This window comes from Strigops habroptila, chromosome 9 (assembly GCF_004027225.2).
Source record: "Strigops habroptila isolate Jane chromosome 9, bStrHab1.2.pri, whole genome shotgun sequence".
Lineage (NCBI taxonomy): Eukaryota > Metazoa > Chordata > Aves > Psittaciformes > Psittacidae > Strigops > Strigops habroptila.
In genome coordinates, this window is record NC_044285.2 from 4,220,418 (window position 1) to 4,242,200 (window position 21,783).

General features: G+C 42.3%; 1 protein-coding gene across 2 annotated transcripts in view; it reads left to right on the plus strand.

The window, feature by feature from the left end:
* IGF1R (insulin like growth factor 1 receptor) overlaps positions 1–21,783 on the plus strand; it is a 178,858-nt gene that overhangs the window by 115,500 nt on the left and 41,575 nt on the right. For both annotated transcript variants that reach the window (XM_030496692.2, XM_030496691.2), the window contains exons 3-4: positions 17,764–18,076; positions 20,612–20,757. In XM_030496692.2, the coding sequence (XP_030352552.1) occupies positions 17,764–18,076; positions 20,612–20,757 (459 nt within the window). The remainder of the gene's footprint in view (positions 1–17,763; positions 18,077–20,611; positions 20,758–21,783) is intronic.

Consider the following 21,783-nt stretch of genomic DNA (forward strand, 5'->3'; position numbering starts at 1 on the left):
CTCAGCATGAAGAGCGCACAGCATACATGTGTCTTTGTTTAATTCAACATGTTTTCCTCTTTCAGTCCTGGAAATAGGACATTTTAGTTCTTCAGTCACTGCCACAGCAAAGTGGTTCAGGGTGTTAGAAAGGACAGGGAAGGTAAAGGCAGATCGCGCATTGCTCACAGGTACGCACTTCACATCTAGGCATGTAAAGCCCATTTGCTGTTCACCAGCAGCTCTCACAGGTATGTGTGTCTTGAAGAAATCACACCCAAGGAAGCATATTCCTGCAGTTGTGAACTGTCCTTCTTCGTGTGCAGCTCGTGGCTGGTTTTTCCTCCTGAAGCATCAGTGTGAGGAATCAGAGGGCTAAAGAATATAATAAATCTGCTGGTGCTTGTTTAGAAATATCAAATAACCTCCAGTGTGGGATTTTTATCTGACTGTCTTTGTGGTGAGAGAGGCAGAGAAAAGACAGTTGAAAGCCCACGACAGCGTAGCCTGTAGGAGCTTTACAAATTGATTCAGATGTTCCATTCAGAGCTGAGATTTGATACAGGGTAACGGAATCGAATGGCTCAAAATAATCTTTCATTGATTTTTACGGTGAGAAATCTATACCTGCAGAATCAAACGGGTTCTGGTGTAAGATCTGCCTTTAAATCTGGCTTTGTTTTGTGCATGTGTGCTTTTAAAAGCACCTTTTTTTTCCCCTGCGCCTTGAATGGCTGCTTCTGCTTCCCTTGTAGTCTGAAATCAAGAAATGCGTGCTGAAATGTTGACAGCCTAAGAATGCTTTACCCTGTGTAATATACGTGTTACACGTGCAGGGCTTCGAAGAGCTATTTCTTGTGGGGATGTGCTGTGGTTTCGGGGGCACGGTGGCTGTGTCCCCTGCCCGTGGAGCTGGTCCCCGTGGGGCGCAGCGGGGGACGCGCCTCGTGATGCTGCTCCAGACTCATAAACAAACCATCACGTGGCTGCGCAGCCCTGCAGAGCGGTGTGCCGGCAGCGAGGGACAGCCACGGCACTGTCCTCATTGGATTTCCCCTCCGAGCTGGTGTCCATTGGAGTGTTTGGGAATGAGTGGTGAATGAAACAACACAGGGTGCCTTTCTGCCTCAGCTTTTCCGTGGGTTTTTTTCTTTTCACTTGTGGGGTTTGGGATTCACAGAGAGTCACTGAACCTGTAAGAAGCATCTCTAAACACAGGTGCTTGCAGCGCAGCCTTTGCTTTTCTTTCTTGGCAAAAATGTTAGCGTGAGCAAGCACCATGCACTTGCTGCCACGTGAGGGAATGCAGAGGTGCAGATAAAATAACCATTACACTTGAGATTTTCAAGTATTGCGTTCTGTGTATCTTCCCCCCCACCTCCCATTTAACCAATAGAGGTTTTATTAAAAATGGATTACTCTGCTTGCTGGCATGTTCTTGGTTGCCCAGAGAAGCTGTGGCTGCCCCATCCCTGGCAGTGTTCAAGGCCAGGTTGGACACAGGGGCTTGGAGCAACCTGCTCTAGTGGAAGGTGTCCCTGCCCGTGGCAGGGGGTTGGAGCTGGATGAGCTTTAAGGTCCCTTTCAACCCAAACCAGTCTAGAGTTCAGTGTAGTTCCTTAGACCCGCCATGTACCCAGTGGAAGCTGCAGCAAGGATTCAAGATGATTCTTTGGACCAGTCTGCTAACCCTTGATTGTAAATGATTAGACTTCAGAAGCATTTAGCTCTAAATGTGATTATAGCTCAATTTCTGTGTTGAGTCTTTTGATTTACAGTATGCATGTTGTAAATGAGTAATATACGGCCCATAAAACAATATATGCTGCAGTGCTTCGTTAAGAACATATCTTGGATCATGAGATCAGACTTACAGCTGAATACTTCTTAGCTGTAATCTTCATCTTTAGACACTGGAGCTCAGCAATCCTTCAGTTTGTTGGATGCGTGTCAGCGTTGCTGATTTATGAAGCTCACCCTGATTTAAACCAGCAGAAATTAGATGCGGGCTTGCATGAACTTCGTAGCTTCTGGTTATTGATAGGGTTGCTATTAGACTGTATTGACGTTTGGGAAGTACCAGGTTCATGATGATACTTCAGTAATGGTTTGGAGGGAAGAATTTACGGGGTTGCATTTTTAGGAGTCTGGTGTAGGGACGAGGCTCGAGGAATGCGGAGTGCGCAAGGATACATCCTGAAGGATACTATAGGCCAGGAGGGAAGCAAGGGAAAAGCTAACATACAGCAGCACATGGCAGAGCGAGCAGGATCCTGTCCTCATCTGTCCAGAGATGGGACAGATGTGAGCAAAGCTCCATGCTGCTGTGCAAGTGAGATGAAATCTGAAGGAATGAGAAACCAGCCAAGGGGCTTGTGGACTTGTAGAGTTTCTTTTAAGTTTAGCTTGGCAGATTTCAAACTACACTTAAAAAGATTTTGGTTTCCAGAGACATTGCTATTAAGTTATTTGTGCTGAGCCTATTCTTTTTTTTTTGTTACCCATTGCACCAAGAACCACAAAATGCTTTTGAAATCCTCTTTTCTCAGAGGTACTTTGTGCTCAGGAACACATTAACCTGGTAATGTCATTCTCTAAATGACAGTTTTTAAGCCAGATACACTTGTTCATTTTATAGGCAGTTTGGAGAAATCTCCCTAGTTAGGATGAGATGGTTTGGACTGTGTCCCAAGCTGTGCAACTGTGGGCAGGTCATGCAAACTCCAGGCTCCTTATCTGTGCCATGGGTGAAATCCTGTTGCTTCCTCACTAGTGTGTTGAGTAAGGCAGATAAATCCACCAGTGACCACGGGGTATTTGAACACTCGTGGCTACTGGTGGCTGAGCAAATCCAGTCATGACTGACACCGGTTGTGTAGTAGAGGTTGTATCAGACATGGAACAGTGGGGACCAGAGGTGAAAAGATGGGACTGAATTTATGGGAATCGTGTGTTTCAGGAAGTGGCCTAACTCTGTGTGTGTGTCTGTCTCACAGTGCAAGAGGTCACCATCTCTCTCCAGTGAGCATGGCAAGCAGAATTGGGTTAACTTTTCTTTCTTCAAGTGCCAAATTCGGCAGTGATATCTCTTTAAAAACAGTTCTTGGCATGATGTTAATTCACAGACAGTCAATAGTGGAAGCCTGTAAACTTGCCCAGGTGGCACCATCTGCATCTGTGATTAAAAAAACAGGAGGATGAAACAAAGAAAACAACATAGTTTAAAGAGCGAAATTAATTTGTAAACCCATTTGGCTTATTAGTTAAAAAGCCTCCGCAAAACCCTCCGAAAGCCCTTGAGTCAGAATATCAAAGGTAGAAACTTTTGGAAAAGATAACTTGTGTACATTTTCTTATAAGAATCCCAAGTTTCTGTTTTGCATCCTTGTCACTAATGCAGTTTACAATACTCCTTCCAGCTCAGTCTTACAGTTAAGAGATGTAGTGCTGACTTTGTGTGGATCTGTCATGTAGCACCGTAAAGCTGTTGGCTCAGTACTGTTCCATCAGACAAGTCTCACTTCTTTTCATGCTGAAGATGGTGATATTTGTTGTCATCCTTTAAAGTCTGCAGAATCTTCACCAGAATATCTTTGTGTTTGATGTTACAAAGGTATTTTGAATTTCAGACTAAGCTGTGGTCCACTCTCAGAGTTAAAACATCTATTTCTTCGTGGTTTCTGACATATCCACTGGTAGAACCTTTTGCATATAGCCCCAAAGCAAGCTGATTTCTTTTAAAAGATAATTTTGCTTCTGCTTTGTCTTTTCTCTAATACCCTGGCAAGAAAATACTTGAACCTCAAGTCCTCTGAATAGCGTTCTGCAATCGTGTACTGAAGTCTGTAATTCAGGGCTTGTTGCATTTTAAAAGAAAATTATTATGTTCATGTAATGTAGTGTCAGGGGCTTTTGCATATCAAGACAAACGGCTTCTATTCCTCAGTCTTCTGTTGCAGCCTTGAGTAACTCATCATTTTTTACCACATCTCTTCCCCCCCTGCCTTAAAATGGGCACCGAAAACAACCACTCGATTAGCTTTCATGCTTTGTAAAGCATTTTGAGAACTGCTGATTAAAAAGCACTGTATAAATGTGAAGTATATATTTTTCTGTTACTAAGCAGTCATGAAGTTTAATTTGGAGGAACCAAGGCCAAGAAGCTGATGTTAGTAGGAACAAGCTTTTTAAAACCTGGGAAAGGGGAGGTTTGTCAAATGAACTATTAGTTGAAAAGCACTTCCCAGGAAAGGTATAAATGGATTAAAAGTTTCCCATGTGGGGAAGGACATGATGTGGGGAGGAGGAGGGAGTAATTAGTCACTTTGGAGATCCTTCGATAGCAGTTAATCTCCAGCGCCAGCATGGCCACCAGCGGATACTACATCCTTAGGGATGATCTCCGAGAAGCTGCTTTACTTTGTCATCACTTTAACAAGCCACAGTGCCTCGATAAAGGGCACCAAATGAATCTGAGAAATATTTAAGTTGAAATATGTATTAAGGGTAGTAGCTAGCCCAGCCCCCTTACTTTTTCTTTGTGTCATTCCTAATTCATAAAAACAAACCATAGAAAACCCTTGAACTTTGTGCAAAAATCTGTTGCTCTATAATTTGCAATTTAAATGATGCTTCTATATTTGACTGCAGGCAAAATCAGCCATTCTATTCCCATCCAGTTTAATGCTTGTAGTTTTGGGTGTGTGTGTGGGACATCCTGGAATGCTAATTATTTTTTTCCCCCTCCTTGTTTCCTGTTTCATAACCGTCAACAAGCATGGTTACTTTCAATTCCCTTTTATTGTTTTTCAGTGAAGGTTCTGTCTGCAGACTTGGGTTTATGTTGTATATGTATTTATCTGCAAATCTGCGACTTACAGAATCAGTCTGATTTCTAAATGGTGTGTTCAGGGTAGTGTTTGCATTGTTACAGAAAACTTTATTTAATACATATGGAAGTTTAGGGTCGTACAACTGCAGAGAAGGCAGGGCATTCCTGCTTGAAATAGAGGCAATTCCATTCATTGCTTCACTTTGCAGTCATAAATATTCAAAGAGAAATGCCATTTCTAATGATGGAATTGGAAGGTGTTTCTCAAATTGAGTGTGATCTTGATGGCAATACTGCATTGTCCCTCTGTGGTTGGCCAACACCAGCCACTGGGCTGTATTTATAGTCACAAGTATCTGGACCAGGAGTGATAGGAAACTTTGTCACAACATTTCCCAACATCAGCATTGAATGTTTCTGGAAATGACATGATAGTGACAACCTTAGCATAGCCAGAAATACTCATGTTCTTGGTCTGCTTTGTGTGCTGTAAACATACACCTAAAAGGACTTCTGAGTGGCATGGCTGGCATGTTCAAATAGATCAGTAAAAGGAGGAGGATGCACTTCCGAATAGTAAAATGACAGCTGATCATCATAAGGAGTTTGAAAATGGGAAGCGTGATGATGCTTTCACCCATTTGACCTCAATAACAAGAGATATTTGCAGTTGTTGGCTCAAGGAGACCTGTAACTGGTAGAAAAGGTAATTCCAATCTTGTTTACTGCAGTGTTATTGAGAAATAAAGCTTAGAATTCATTAGGTTTTCCATTTGTGTTTGTAGGTGTCCCATAAATTTAATAATTTCTAAGGCAAACGTGGTTGTGAGAAGTCTTCACAGTCTGTCTGAAGTCTGCACAGAGAAGCTATAAATACTTTTATCACTGAACTGTATAGTGCTCATTTGTTTTGGGAACTGCGTCTTCTGTACCTAATACTAACCCTCTGCAGAACAAATTAAATGCTTAATGGAATTTTAACATTAAAAGAGAATTAGAAAAACCTCTAGAAAAGGATCAGTCAAATTAGAATGCTTTTGTGGAAGAATATCTATGCTGTAATTACTGCAACATCAACATTTTAATGGTGTAAATATATGGGGGGGGTTTATAATTGCAAAAGATAATACTAAGCTTTGCTGTATTTAGTTCTTCAAAGACCTTTTTATAGTTTTCCTCCCTGATTTTGATGGATGAAAACAAATATTCCATACTTGAATCCTTCCCTCAAAGTGAAGTGAACTTTAGGTGCTTGGGATAAATTTAGATCATTTTTCTTCTTGCTAAGTAGGAGGAATTTTTAATACCTTTTAAAAGTTTGTCTTCTGTTATGGGTATGCAAAACGATGGAAAACAGTTAGACCAGTAGCATTGCTGCTTAGATGGGGAGAGGCACAGGTTATGTTCATTCTTTGAACATCTGACTCACCGGCATTGTCCGTTCATCTTGACAGCTTTATTGCAAAGCAATGAAAGGTTGAATAAACTGGGGGAAAAATAATAGCAGCACTCTCGGCAGCAAAGACTGACCCTGGGATGAAAGGGAAGGAGAGGCCAGTGCTTCCCTTCTGTGCCTCGGATGGGAACTGAGCTTAAAACCAGTGCCGCTCAGCCTTTGCTGGGATGACTTCAGCCGCGGCACGTTGGTTCAGGTTGTTGTAATTGTTTGCAAAACACATTCAGGGCTCTCCCCGTGCTGGTACTTGTCCTGAGCAGTGTAATGTGTAATGTGCACACAAAGCAGACGCTAAGCACCATGAGGGTTTAGGGTAATGTTGCTTTGTCGCAAGTACCTGTGTCTTCAGGTGCTGGTGTTTATGTTACTCTGCTCGGCTTTCAAAGCAGTAATTATACTGAATGAACCAAAATACACCTTTGTTGATCTCTGCCCTTTTTTCCTTCTGGAATCTCATTTTGCTTTATTAGGGTGATTGTGGTGATTCTTCTCTCTCACATAAAATATTTTAAGGAAAAAAATTATTTTGCTAGAGGAAAAGTTTCTCAGTTCAGTTAAACAAATTAGGCCATGTTGGTCACTTGCTTTCGTAGTAATGGTTTTTGTTTAGTGCGTGTGGAGGCCTCATCCTTTTAAGTATAGTCCAGATCCTGCCACGTTTTCCTATGTGAAGCATGTAGATCCACACATTAATTCTCCTGAACATGAATATGGTCTGACTAGCAAGTACTAGCTCAAGTACCACAACGGATCAAACTCCATGAGAGTTATACCCCAATCCCAGTGACCACAACATGTTACGAATTTGAAAAATCTGCCTGCGTCTTTTTCTCTTCTGCCTTTTATATAGATACTTAATTGAACATACACAGGATCTGCAAATTAGAAACAGTTTCTGTGCCCCGCAGGTGCCTGGAACATGTTAAAACCCCATCGATAATGAGGCACCTCTATCATGGCAAAGACAGACTTCTCTCTGGGATATATGAACTAGTGAAGTGGGTGTTTTCTGTGGTTTGTTTTGTGGTGGTGTTTTTTGTGTTTGTTTTTGTTTTCTTAAGATGAGACATGGTTGGGGAGACATTAAGACATTCATACAGATTGCGAGTGTCACCTGGTCCTCATGAAATCCATCTTTTCCCTCATTTTGCTGCATTTTGATACTTGAGACAGTCTCTCTCTGCCACCCACCTGAGGTCTGCAGTGTGCCAGCATCACTGAACACTGTGTGGTCTCGGGGGGGAATTTGGCTTAAGTTTGAGGGTTTTGTCTCCTTTTGATTCTAAGAGGCCAATGAACAGTCAGTTAGACTTTGTTGTAATGGCCTGGATGTCCCTGGTGCTTCTGGTGTGTCTGTAATGTAGGTGGCTGATGGAGCTGCTCAGCATCCAAGTGCTTTGGTTTGCAGGCACTGCTAAAATAAATAGGGTAAGTGTGTAGCAATAGCAGTATTTGGGCTGTAAATGGGCCTGGGCTGTAGACGGTGTATCAGTAGCATCGATACACAATCCAGTGCCAGTTAGGCATGTAGTTGCACAGAAATGGCCTCTAATACCAGTTTGAAGAAGAGCTGCCAAAACCACAGCACTCAGGGCCTCTCCCTCTGAGTTCGGCCAATGCTCGAACGAAACAGGCCCCAGCTTGTTCCTCCGGGACACAGGCCTGCCTTGTTAGGAAATCGGTGAAGTTTGGGAACCCACAATACCTCACATAGCTCTGTGTACAGTAACGGAGGGTGGAAATAGGGCCATAGGCATGAGCAACCAGACGAGTTATAAATATAGAATACTCTCTCAATTCCAGTTTCGTTAGTCATGGGAGGACAGTGAGAGTTTTATAAACTTATAAGGAATATACAAACAGTTCTGAATTTAAAATAACTCTGTATAATTTTTTTAGTGTGTGAAAAGAATATTCTTTTTTGAGACCATCCATGTAAGTATCTGCTATACACAGAGTGTAAGGATCTGCGTATTTATATGTTCATGTGAATGTGACTTGTAATGACAAAAAAAGGTACCGGAGAAGAAAAGTGTAGCTCTAACGTGCCAAACTCTAGCAGAAACAGAGTGGGAAGCAGCGTGCTTCCCGCTTTGTGTCTCTATCAAAAACATGAATCCCCCTTTTTTCTCTTTAATAAATGCCATCTGATGCAGCCTCCAGCTTCAGAGCAGCCGGGCAGTACAGCTGAGCTGGCTTTGCTGCAGCCTGGAGCCCCTTGTCAGATCCAGTGATACAGCTCACCTTGACTGTCCTTCCTATAAATAAATAAATAAACCTGGCTGGTGCTCCCTAATCTGATCACAAATCCTTACTACAGGAAAGGATTTAGAAAGACTGAAGCAATGCCATTAGTTTTTTCCACTCATACTAATAGGAATTCCTCAAAAGCGTGTTCATGCGTGTAAGCAGAGACAACTCACGCATCCAAGTATTAACTGGGTATTTGACTACATGGCCAGCAGTGGTGTGTGTTCCATTTGTCCCGTGAGTACATCTGGGTGATGGCGTAGTCAGGCATGGTTTTCCTCATTCAGTTTATTTTATCGGCGTGTTGGAAGAACTGAAATAGTTCTGTTTTGTAACAGAGGATGGTTTTAAAGGTAGTGCACTAAGTGCAGGCTGGATGACATAATGTCATCCTCCACTGGGGTGAGAAGAAAACACCGAGCAAACCCTGATGATGTTCCCATTAGTGCCCCTCACTGACCCAAGTCACCTTTTTCCGATGTCTTCTGATTCAGGAGTTTCAGTCCTTTGCTTGGCTTGAGCCAGCTGGGGATTCAGAGCTGCTGAACTTGCAGCTTGGGGATTTCTTTGGGCTCATAGCAATGCCCAGTGCCTCCGTAGATCGGGAGCATCCTTGTGCCTCTCAAAGCCAGCTCTGCATCCCGGCTCAGCCTTTTCTAGCCACAAACCATTCAGTGACCCACAAGCAAACAGGCAGCCATTGCTGCAGTTTTGTTCTTTGGAGATCAGACCACAGGATGGAGTTAAAAGTTCATGTCCAGACAGCTCAGGATGATTTATAGACTATGAAAGCAATTTACATCAGGTCTGGATAGATACTCAACATTGTCCCTTTTCCCTCTGAAATGCTTCCACCACAGTCGTGGTGTAGGAGAAGAAACTAATTTTAGTACAGATTTCAAGTCAATTGTAGAATTTCTGCTGTAAATCTATTAAAGTGCATTAAGAGATGGGTTAGTGTCTGATATTACAGTCTGCTTTTGGGTCCTACAAACTCTGGAACCTTCTGTATTGCCTCTGTGTTTATTGTAAAGATTCAGAATGAAAAAAAACTATTCCACGATTATTGAAACCAACGGAAGAGCCACCTTTAGTTGTGGATCTCAAGAGCACAACCTGTAATTGCTGTCAGTTTTGCTTATGCTCTCTTGTATTTCTGGAAGTCACGAAGGGAGTACTTTGTTTAATTGTTTTGAACACAGTTGCCTTAATACTGTTTGAAGTGATGATGCTCTTACCAGGACGCCTTCACTTGCAAAGGGCAAGTAGCATAAGTGATGACGTACTCCCAGATTTACTAGTCCTTAATTTAGAAGAAATGCACCCACATGTCTGTGATAACTTCCCAAGCCATCAGTATTCTTGCATCCCGGTTTGCCCTTCCATTGTAATTCTCTTTTCTCAGATTCCTAAATATCTAGATCTTAATCCTGGTTTTAGTGGGCTATCTCACCAGCAGGTGAACAACGTGAAAGAACTTGCTCTGTTGTAAACCACGTTGAATGTTCTTGCTCTTTCTGGCTGTTTCCTCAAGTTTTCATCTTTTTGATGGTTAAAACTCAACCGTATTTGTTGTTAATGGAGGTATCCTCATTGGAGATGAGCAAAAACTTTCTATGTTTCCCTGCTGTGTGTATTGTAAACATGAGTTTTACTGAAGCTTTTTATTTTCCACTTCATTTTTAGTGTAGTTAGCCTTCGGCCAGAGCAGTGTTGGTGTCTGCCTCGAAGATGAGCATTATGTTTCCTTGCTTGTGCCAGAATGGTTAAGCCTGTTGATGGGCTTCATGCATAAATGTGAAGAGCAGTCCTGAACTGAAGCAGGAGTTGAATCCCTCCGAACCAGTGACTTTGGTTTTGCCCAAGATTAAACTGCTGTTATCCTGCAGCATTAAGAGAACTACATAATTTAGTCCAGTGTGATAATGTTATCAAACTGTCTTCCTCCTTTAGAGTAAAGCTGGAATGTGAACAGTATTCTTCCTTCAGCTGGGGTTTTGCCAGGAGATGACTGACCAGCACTCTTTGCTTGCAGTATATTAATTAAATCCTGTAAATCTTATTGCCTTACACTTGCAGCATTTGGAAGACAGGCAGATTAAATCTAGTTTTAAGCAACAACAAGCAAAAACCCCAATATATTGCTCGTAATCTGGAGTGAAAAGAAAGATAATTTGCTTCAGAGCTGTTCTGCAGCAGCCCTTTTCTTTCTTCATGTGTACTAAAGAGTTCAGGAATTTCAGTTGCCCCTTTAGAAATGTGAACACGTTTGCGACCACGAGTAGTGGGTGACTGCAGTCCCATCCCCACTGGCACCACTGTTACTGTTGTGATTTTTAGCTTCCAGTGGGAAATTTCCCTCTTCATAGAGGAAATGTTTCTAGAACAGTGCACTACTGATGGTAAAACATTCCCAACCAGTTTGTTTACTTAGTGTTGCAGATAGAGTAGAACTGGCCTGAATGCCTTAGATAGCTGCTTGTGTATACGCCTCAGTTGGGTTTGTTTATGTTCTGAATTAATACTGGTGTGGAAGGGACAAAACAGGCTTGTTTTTTTCCTCTTTCTCTTGAGTGCCAGCTGCAATGATGCCAGTCTGGGTTGTGCTGGGCAACATAAACTGTTTTGAAAGAGAATGCAATTCGTGCTGCCTGGGTTTGTCAATAAGCCGTGTTTATTTGCACCTTCCTCGTCGTTAGCATTACGCACTTCGGAGCAAATGGAGTAACTGTACTATCTATGGGTTCCTGTTGACTGTGGTTTGAGATGGTTGTTTTCTTCACTTGGGTTTCCATTTGCTCTAATTTCAGTGTGATGCGAGTAGCTGTAATGCTGCTTGAGCTTTTAGCAGGGTTGATTGCTTCACTTGCAGACCTGAAGGGATGGGAGGTTTTACAGTGCCAAATAGCCTCCTCGAGTCTTCTAGTCACTCTAAATGAAATGGATTTAGCATACGTTATGTATCACATCTAGGAAGCCTGGAAGCTGTTTTGAGGTGTCTTCTAGGCTAAAGAATAAATGATAGGTGGCCGAAAGGGCAGGTGTCATCAAACTCCACTGTACCCAACTGAGATACGCCCTGGGTTGTTTCCATTGTTGGTTCATGTAGGCTGCTCTGTTGGGTTCAGCTGGGAGAGAGAGCTGCAGGTTTGTTACGCTGAAGTATGTGTGTGTGTGAGGGATTATAAACCATGCCAGGGGCCTTTGGCCCCTCGGGGCTGTGCTGATGTGTGTGAAATGCTGTACGTACTGAAACTGTTCTGAGGGGAAGGGAAAATACTGATGTTGAACAAAAAGACCTGTAGAACTAGAGGGCATGCAGTACCTTACCACAACAATATGTTCCAGCAAAGCGTTTGTTTCATGGAATGATGAATGTTTCCTCCCTGTTTACTGCATCTGAGAGTCTCCAGGTGCTGAGTGGTGTTGGGCTTTCTTCTCTTAACCTGTCTTTGCTCCTTTCTGCTACTTCCTTTGCTCTAGAATCGTCTACAGGTGCTTCCATCTGAGCAGTTGGATCCAGCTGCTGCACAACTGGCTATTCGGGCGTTCAGTGCGGCATTGGCTTTCAACCAGAAAATCCTGAGGAAGGGGTTACAAGAGTAGATTCCTTTATCAGTCTTTCATATGATGAAAAACCTGAGCCTTTAGTGGGCTGATCTCAGGTTCGGCAAATCCTTGAAGTTATTTTGAGGTTCTGGAGGCTTCATCACACCTACTCTTTCACTTAGGGGATGTGGTGTGCAGCATCTGCAACAAACTGAAATACCAGTAAGCTGGAGACCAAAAAGCTTTGTGTGGAAGCCAACCAGATGTAGTTAAACTTCAGCTGGATTTGTATAGTGGGGAGAAAATAATTCACGGAATAACTTCAAGATCCTTGGGAAGGTCTGCCAGATAAAATGGGCTGGTAACGACTAGGATGTAAACATGGAAACACATGACTAGTGAAATGATGTCAAGTCAGGCATAGCCTTGCAGGCTGTAGACTTAATGCTCTCCTCTCGCTTCTTGGTGAAAGTTTGTGTAGACCTGTCCAAATGTTTTTACTGGTGGGCTTGACTGTGTATGTACTAGAGGTTTAAAGAGGAAGGAGATGATCACTTTCAAGTCCTAGTATCAGTGCTGGGTTGAACTGAACCTTTCAGATCTGGCAGTTTATTTCAACATCTCCCAAACTTTGTGCCTTAACCACTAGAAAGCAGTTCAATATGGCAGCGGGTTTTTCCTTCAGGATTTCCACTGAACTTGAGATAACCAGTTTTAGAGTGGAGGAAAACAGAAGAGACAATACACCGTTGTTAGTATGTTGCTAGTACCTGTTTCTGTAGCAAAATATTTTATACAGCTGCTCGGAGTGGTGTCTTCAGTTCTTTGCAGATGAGGTGTACCCATGTTTCTGTGATCAGAACACGTTACTGCATGTGTTTAATATGTTTATTTCCTTATTGCAGCCTTTATTCTGTAGTTATTTGATTCCAGCCCTGGCCATGAATCACTGAAACTGGATTTTCTGACTAATGTTTCTCCAGTCTCTCTATTCTCACCATATACTGGGCAAAAGAAATCAGGTCATGTATAGGCTGCCTGAGCATTTGCAGTCAGCTGTTTGAAAGACCGTACCAAAGTTTAGACCATTAAAATGCAATACTTTAAAAATTGTGTCATGTAGAGGGATTAACTATCCAAAAATGACGGCTTTTTTTCTTGTCTTTGTGGATAAATTTAGACAGCTAATTTTTTCAGTAGTTGGCCAGAAGACGACGCTCCCTTCCTGCTCTGGTTCCTTCTCAAAACCAGGCTTTTCCCCCTCCTTTTCTCTCTGAAACATTATTTTACGTGAAGGATGCTCTAAAAAGGCAGGAGCAGTATAAAAAAGGAAGGATCAAATATCGTTTTACAAGGAGAGAAAGAATCTTTAAAGAATATTTATCCCACACTTGGCAACCTTTTGCTTGCCCGCATGTGACTGGCGCGGGGCCATCCTTGGCAGGGGCCGGTGCCTTGGCTTGCCAGGAGTCTTCCTCTTCTGGCTGCATTTTCCCTCCCTGTGACTGATTGTTTATTCACCTGATTTTTCTGTTTCAGCGTTGTTGGAGTCAGGGCATCTCGGAGATGATAAGAACACTTTGTCTGTCCAACTGTACAGTAGCCATGATGTCAACGCGGAGCATTTGCAGCAGGCTTTAGCGCTGAGCGTACTTCAAATAACAGGGAGGTATTAGATGTCAAAGTTACTACCACCTCCTTAGCATGAGGCTGTCTAAAAAGGAACTGCTGTAAATACAGAGAGATGATTTGTTTCTTGCTTTTTTTGGAGAGTTGTGTTTGAGGATTTCCCAACCTTGCTTTGTGTTTGCAATTTTGGTTTAGCCTCTTGAGGATTTTAATTCAGAATAATGAGTCTGAATCTCTGAGTCAGATTCTCTTGGAGCTCCTCTTGTTGGTAAGGTCTTTGCATTTAGTTTTAAGCTATCTCAGGTCTGAGTCTGATTTGCTCAGGAGGTGGGCATCTTGGAATGAAGTATTTCACCTATTTTGTGAGTGATCATAGTATCCTAATAGTATTTGGAGAATCTCCTGGATTTTGTTGACAAGGAAAACTTCTCATTTGAAGGAATCAAAGTGAAGCATAGATGGTCAAAGAAAGTACTGTTGTTGGTTTTGCTCCAGTGAATTTGATTTGTGGCTGTTGGTACTCTTGTAATGCCAGTCTCTGAAGATCTGTGATTATTCAGTACTTTCACTCCCTCAGTGTAAATGGACACTCTGATCTAGTCAAGCCTCTATCTAATAAAGTCATGAAGGGTCTGCCCTTCTCCAGGTCTTGTTTTGCCTGCCTTCTTCCATGGCTGCCCTCCAAGGTCTCTGAAATTTTCCATTATCTTGGTAGCTCCACGTGATGACAATGAAGCATTTTTTGCCCTTGTGCTTGTCAGCAGGGATTTGTTCAGGCGGTTGGGACTTTCTGTATACGGTCACCAGCCTTCGAGATGCAAGGCACTTTTGTACCTGGCTGATAAATTCTGTCCCCAAATGTCAGCCCCCTCTTTGCTTATGTTTGTCTCTACAATGTCCTTTGGACTGAAGTCAGCAAGTTACTGAGCGTATTTCAGGGGTTTTTTTTGGCAATAGTATTTTGGAACTTGCGTTTTAAATGCTTTGGTACAAATCTGGCTACAGATTTGGTACAAATCTGGCTACAAATCTGTTAGCACAGTTTGGGAGGGCAGGGGGGAGGATAGATGGGGCTGGGTTGTAAAGCGAGACATTAGTAAGATTTAGTTTAGTAAGGTTTTGATACCAGGGATATCTGAGGGAACTGGCGTGTGAGGCAGATAAGGCTTTGTATTGTTCAAAATATATCCTACACACACAAAACTTCATGTTCTGCCTCTTCAGAGAAACAGGATACCCGTATTGTCTCCAGGCTGAAAACTATGCCAACGTTAGCAAGAACAAGGAAAAAATAGGACTGAGGGAAAAGCGAGATTGCTGAGCTTTTAAAAAATTATCTTTAAAAAGTTTTCAGAGTTCTTGTTAAAATGGTTGTGATTAAAATATTACTGTAGTTTTGAGAACCTGTTTCCCTGGTTGCCTTTTTCATGTGAACTTGTGTATCTTTCTGTGCATCAATTTATATTTGTGTAGACGAAAGTCAGCAGATTTACCAGGAGATGCAGGGAATCCTGTTTGTACAGCAGGCTGTTCCTGATTGGCAGAGGCATTAAGGGAATACAAAAGTCTTTCCCAAGAATGAAATAAACTGAGTCTTTTTCCACTTTATTTATCTCAATCATTAATGTAGCAGGATTTGGGTTTTAGCAAATTGTCTAGATGAAAACAAAAAATGCGTGTAGTTTATTGATACATCTAGTAATGAACTTGATGGAGGCATGGGGGGGCTGTGTGTGTTGTTATTCTTAGTAAGGCTTTGAACTGGAAATGTAGCTACCACATGAAACCCGAGTTCTGGCACCCACTCAGAACAGCAGTCCATCTGCTAGCAAGATACACTGAGTTTTTAATCCCTTAGCAGTGGCAAATGCAAGTACTGGAAACCCGAAGGCGAGAGGCAATTTGTGATGTCTTACTGAAGATGGCATTGGGGCAGACTTTACTCCTTTTGCAGCAAGTTGGTGTCAAAAAAAGAATAGACACCTGCATGCTTGTTAGTTTTTGTGTGAGGGTTTGGTGTGTATGGGTTTTTCCTTTTCAAGAGGGAAAAAAAAATCCAGCATCGTTATGCAGTGCATCATTTAGCAGTGATTTTCTCTGCATTCCTGTTCTCAGTCGTCTTACAAGGAACTGGCTCTGTAGAATTCATCTTAATTTGGCCTGTATGTGACACTTGCGCTACCTGGGCAGCATTTGGCCATCCTCAGGCTTTCACCTCATTGTTCTCTTAGTTTCCCCCCTCGACTCCCGCTTTTCTGCCTGCTTTCACTCTGAATAAATGAGTCTACAGCTATGGAGCAGTGGTGGTAACAACACTTAGAATAGCAGTTAGAATAGCAGTATGGGCAAGGAACATGTACCTAGGCTATCCGTAATGCAAGCTGCTTGTGTTAGTGGTACGTGGCTATGTATATACAAGTAACAGCCTTGTCAGATGTAAGCAGGCCTATTTCATAGCTACCTGCTTATATAGGGGAGATGCTGTCAGGTTACTCAGGGAGTACTTGCAGGTGGAATTTCCTCCACAAAACCTTCCTTAGTCTTAATTGGATAAGGAGAACCCAGCTTTATACCCAGATGCTTAAACTGCTGAAGTTGGGTAGTGAATAAAATGAAGCAAGATCAATATAGAACTATTTTGTTAAGAAATTCAAAATTTTCTGGCAGTATCACGAGACCTTTTCAAGGTGGACACTACCTTAAAGCTGGCAGAGGGTGGCTTCTTATAATCAAAACTTGCCATAAGATGTCTACATCCTGATACAGAGCTATGAACAGGCTCTGCTTAATAGCATTATAAAAACATCCTGTAAAGTTTAGACCTCATTATGTGAAGAGGAGGTGGTTGAGATTTTAGGGTGTTTAGTCCTGCATTAAAACACTGTAATTGCAATCTGAAAGATAAACTGCAATGCAGAACTTTTGTGTAACTGTTACAGTTCCATTAACGTCTCTCTCTACAGGCTGGGCTCTGCTGTTTCCGTGTTCATTTTGGGATATGAACTTCTTTGCTGCTTATGTGTGTTCTGCTCAATCACTCAGTTAAAATGTCTTGTGGTGCTTTGCTTGGATCTCGCTGTAGTTGTACTACTGAAATTCTGTGTTATTGCTGTTATTAATGGTACTGTGTTCAAGCTAAGTTGGAAAGTGGAAAGCAGTTACTTAATGCAAACCATATTTCCTATCTGTGTGTGTTTACAGAGCCCCTGGCACACAACCCTCATGGCTAAAACATACAGGCCATACAGGGCTGAAATCAAAATGCTCTTGTTCTATAAATAAAATGCTTCCACTTCTTTTGATGCAGCAGCGGTGAGCTCGTCTGCTGACCATTCTGCTCTTTGCTTGTGTCTTCCAAGCTGCAGTGCGTTCACTTAAATCAAATGTCTCCATAAACTTGCACCCCATTTTTTAATCCCTTTGATATTTTGTTCTCTGATTCGAGAATTTGGGGATAAGGCAGAATTCTGTTACGTTCTTCAGAGGAAAATAGTAGCTCCGTGATTTCATAGTATTTGATGTGGATGATGATTTGATATGTTATTAAACCTCATGCTGCGTATGTAAGCAACATTGGGATGCTACATTGGGGTCAACCTAACCATTTGTGCTACAGTATAGCAGTACTTCAGTGTACAAGCGTCATTAAGTTGTTTAAAGGAAGTTCCATTTCTTGCCAGTAGAAGACCGATTTGAAGTACAAATAGGAAAAACAAAAAAGGCTTAGAAAGGCAATAAGCACTCAAAAAATAAAAGTAACGATAATACTAGGTCTGTGAAAAAGGTTCCAGTACTTGACTGCTTCCATTACCCTTATGTTGATCTTGCTTCCAGCAGTTTTCCTTAGTATTTAATTGGTTCATATCATAAATTTGATCTGAGAAAATGATATTTTCAGGCAACTAAAACTGAGAAAACCAGACTTTAATCTGTCAGTTTTACAGGAGTTGGTTCTTCTGCAGAGATTCTCTGGAGCCCGGGGACTGAAAGCACAGACTTGCGTGGATCAGGGTTTTTCCTTTAATGCCATTCGCTGTATTTAACAGCTCTTGCTCTCTCTGTCTTGCAGTGTGCCCCAGCTCATGTGGCAAGCGAGCCTGTACAGACCAAAATGAGTGTTGCCACCCCGAGTGCCTGGGGAGCTGCACGGCACCCGACAACAACACGGCATGCGTGGCCTGCCGCAACTACTACTACGAGGGAGTCTGCATGCCCACCTGCCCTCCCAACACCTACAAGTTCGAGGGCTGGCGCTGCGTGACCAAAGAGTTCTGCTCCAAAGTCCCTGCCACCGAAACAAGTGAATACGAGAGGTTTGTGATTCACAACGATGAGTGCATGGCAGAGTGTCCCTCCGGATTCATACGCAATGGGAGCCAAAGGTAATGCACCTTCTGGGAAGTCCACCGGAGTTGTCATGTTTAGGTTTTTCCACCCGCTATTCTGTGGCAGCTTGTGATGCAAATTACATTGGGTAGAAATTAGAACATACTATGGGGAATTGCCTGACTTCCTGGTAAGGGCTTGCTTAGATGAATACGCCACTGAAAGTTCTGTGTGTGGACATTGCATGTCAGTTCCCACTGGTTCTTCTGAAGGACTTGAGGAGGGCATTGTACCAGTACAATGCAGAACCAGGTCTTCAAGTAGACTGTACACAATGAAAGTGAAAACCCAGGAGCACAAGGCTGGAGTTTGGCTGATGACCATTATCACACAGAACAAACCATAGGAGTTACCTTGTTTTGCATATTATTTGCTTTACGTGTGCTTGCGTATTTGTATTCTTCAGTGTATTTAATTTTATTTCCCTTTTCTCACTGTTTCCAGAAGATAACAATGTTAATAAGATAACAACAAGATAATAATGCATCAGCTGACAATATTATACAGAATAATTTCTTGCAAGAATGTCACTCACCTGCTCATATTTAATTCTGACAGTTGGTGTGATGTGTGCTTATGATCATCTTATTTTCCCAGTAGTTTAAGCAAGCAGCTTTAGATGCCTACTGACCCTTGGAAGTCATGGACTTGGAGTAAAGGATAACATTCATAGTGCTTCAGTACTATGCTAAAAAAAGTCTTTGTAGGCTCTTCTAAGATGTTGGGTTTTTTGGAAAGGTGGTTGTGATGATGCCTGCATTAGTTGTGTGTTTGTGCATGCATGCGTGTCATCTGTCCTTTCGATCACATCATAAGGCAGTCTCCAGTTGTCATTTGGATGTAAGCAACTTAACACTGCCTTTGCTCCAGCCCAGATACTCACCTGAGAAATGTTTCTTTTGTTATCTCCTTGAGCTTGTAGTACCAGCTGTTTGAACCACTTATACTGAAGTGCACGGCCACGCTATCTTATCTCAGTGTTGTGCTCTGCTGCAAGGATTGAAAGGAGCTGTAATTCAAGGCTAGGGAATGTTTTGTTCCCCAGAGGTGGTGTTAACAAATAGTTGCAAATGGAGAGCGTTTCCAGCATTCTTTGTATGTTTAGTTGAATGCCCCTTGCTTGTGTCGGCAGCTTTTAGTGGTTTGTGGCATGTTACAGTGCAGGATTTTGAAATAGGAGCTTACTACTAAGAAAAGGAAGCTTCTTCCTTTTATTGTTTATGCATGGAAAAGTGCTGTTATCAATTTACATGTGTCTTTAAGCCTCAGTAGTACCCTCAGTATTTAAGAAGAATAAATAGGAAGTCCATGTTCATTAGCGTTGTCATCAGAAGCCTTTGCCTGTGGAGCTGGGTTTGGTTTTTTCTTTGTTATTTTTCCCCTCTGAAGTGTTAAGGTGGAGTTAAGTAATAATGAAGTAAGAAGGAAAGTTCTAGAAGAAGTTGAAAACTAAGGATGACCTTAGATTGATGAAGACATTTACAGGAGTAGTGGTCAAGGGCATGTTTCATGTGTACATGAAGTGTCCAGTTTTGAGATGAGGGTGCAAACAGTGTAACATGGACCCTTGAAAAAGCTGCTGTAGCCAAAGGCTGGGCTGGCCCGAGTTCTTGTTCCTTGAGTTTGGCCACTAAAAAATGCTTATGAATGCTTGTGAGTAAAGCAGCAGGAGCAGTGAGCCTGTGCTTCAGTGTTTCCTCCAAGGAAGTTTGGGCTGTGTCTGTCTTGGAGTTTTATAGTCATTGGTGGACCTGTTCTCTTTCCATCTGTATAATCCCTTTTGAACCTTCTTGGACTTCTGTCCCATCTCTCCAATTCCTGTTGCAAATTAGTTTTGCCTTGCATCAGCATACATCCTTCTGTTTGTTTAGACTTGCTGCTTTAATACCTCTTAAACTATAAGAAATAGTGACTAATTTGCTGCTCGCTTTCTCCACATCACTGATGACTGTATGCTCCCACAGTTGTCTTTTCTGAGTTAAAATAGCTAGGATTGTGGAATTCCCTAGTGCTGAACTTCAAATGTTGGTTTAAGGGCATGGAGACAGACAACTTTACAAGAACTTGAACAGTATTTTCCCGTCTCCGGTTCCTGGCTGGCCTATTTGTGGAGGTTGGGCCTGGATCATCAGTCTTCCCAGCACTCTGAGGCTGCCTGCATCAATTACACCCAGAAAGACCATGTTTCTCACTAAGTTAGAGAAAATGCACAAACGCAACGGCACTGGCTTTTACCTGAAATGCCTTCAGCTTTGGAAGGACCACAAAGCCTTTCAGAAGCTGCCAGGCAGTGGTTATGGGTGTAGTCATTCACTCCCGTGTTGCTGTAAACGGGAGGGATGATGTTGCAGCCTCTCTGGAGTCTAGTGGGCAAGTGTGCTAAGTTATCTGCAGCCCTCTGCAGAAGTGTGGTTAACTTTCATTCTTGAAGCTTTAGAGGGAAATGTCTTCCAGAATTTAACTCGGAGCAGCCCTAGACTCAGAGTTCGTGTACTGTTGCTTATTTTCACTCTCCTTTTCTTTCCTAACAGCATGTTCTGCAGTCCTTGTGAGGGGCCTTGCCCCAAGATTTGTGAGGACGGGAAAACAAAGACCATCGACTCTGTCACATCAGCACAGATGTTGCAGGGATGCACGATTCTCAAGGGAAATCTGCTGATCAACATCCGTCGTGGAAGTAAGTGTTGCCCTCTCTTTATGAACCTCTGATAAGGCTGCCTTTCATATTTTCCCTTTTGTCTGTCAGCATAATGATAAGAACATTAAAAACTCAGCAAACTGTTTGCTTTCCAGTCCCATAGCAGTGCTTCTGTTTGATTTGGCCAACGGTAGCACCATTCTCCAACATGTGGATGGAACAGGGATTCAGCTACTGAGTTAAAGCTGCTATTTTCGTTAGCTTTTTTGGCAGGATAGGGAACCAGGATTAGGCAGTGAGATGAGCAGTAGTCTCAAAGGAATAATAAAGGCCGGAGAAGGTGGAAAAGTTGAAAATCCTTGCATCTGGGTAGGTAAATAACTTGTCTGCTACTAGGGCATGGCACTGTAAGACTGCCATATCCTCCCTTCTGAAGGTAAGGTGTGGTGTCTTGCTAAAACATGGAATCCAGGGTGCTGGGAGCTCATATAAAGCCTTGCACTGTGCTTCTGGATGGTCATCATTAGTGAGCTGGCCACCTTTGTTGCATGTCTTGAACAAGCGCTGGATTAAATTTGTCAGAGCAGTGATTCATCAGCCAGGGAAGTGTTGACAGCTGATGAGCTCTTAAAAGCAGAGTAAAAATCCCTGTTAGTTTTTATTGGAAATGTATCTCTCTATGGAAGGTCCCTTTTGGTTTCATGAATAAGGATGAATTGAGATATATTTGATTCCTTTCTTCCTGTCTGAATGAAAACTTCAGGATTTAGAAACAGCAACATATGGATTATTTCACTCATGGTCCTACTGCTACAGGTACAATCTTCTTTTATGGGAGATGTTCCAGTTACCCCGGGGCAAATGTGGGAGTTTACTATTTTTTTTATTCAAGTATTATCTTAGAGTACTGAAGAGCATGTGCTTCCTCCCATCTTATTTGGTATGGAAACCAACCTTTGGTGTTTGGTAATTGGGCTTCCCAGGTATCTGTTAGGACTTTGGTTTGCTTATGGCAGCAAACACACCCCATAGCAGCTTCTTCCATCCTGAGTGCATAAAACTTCC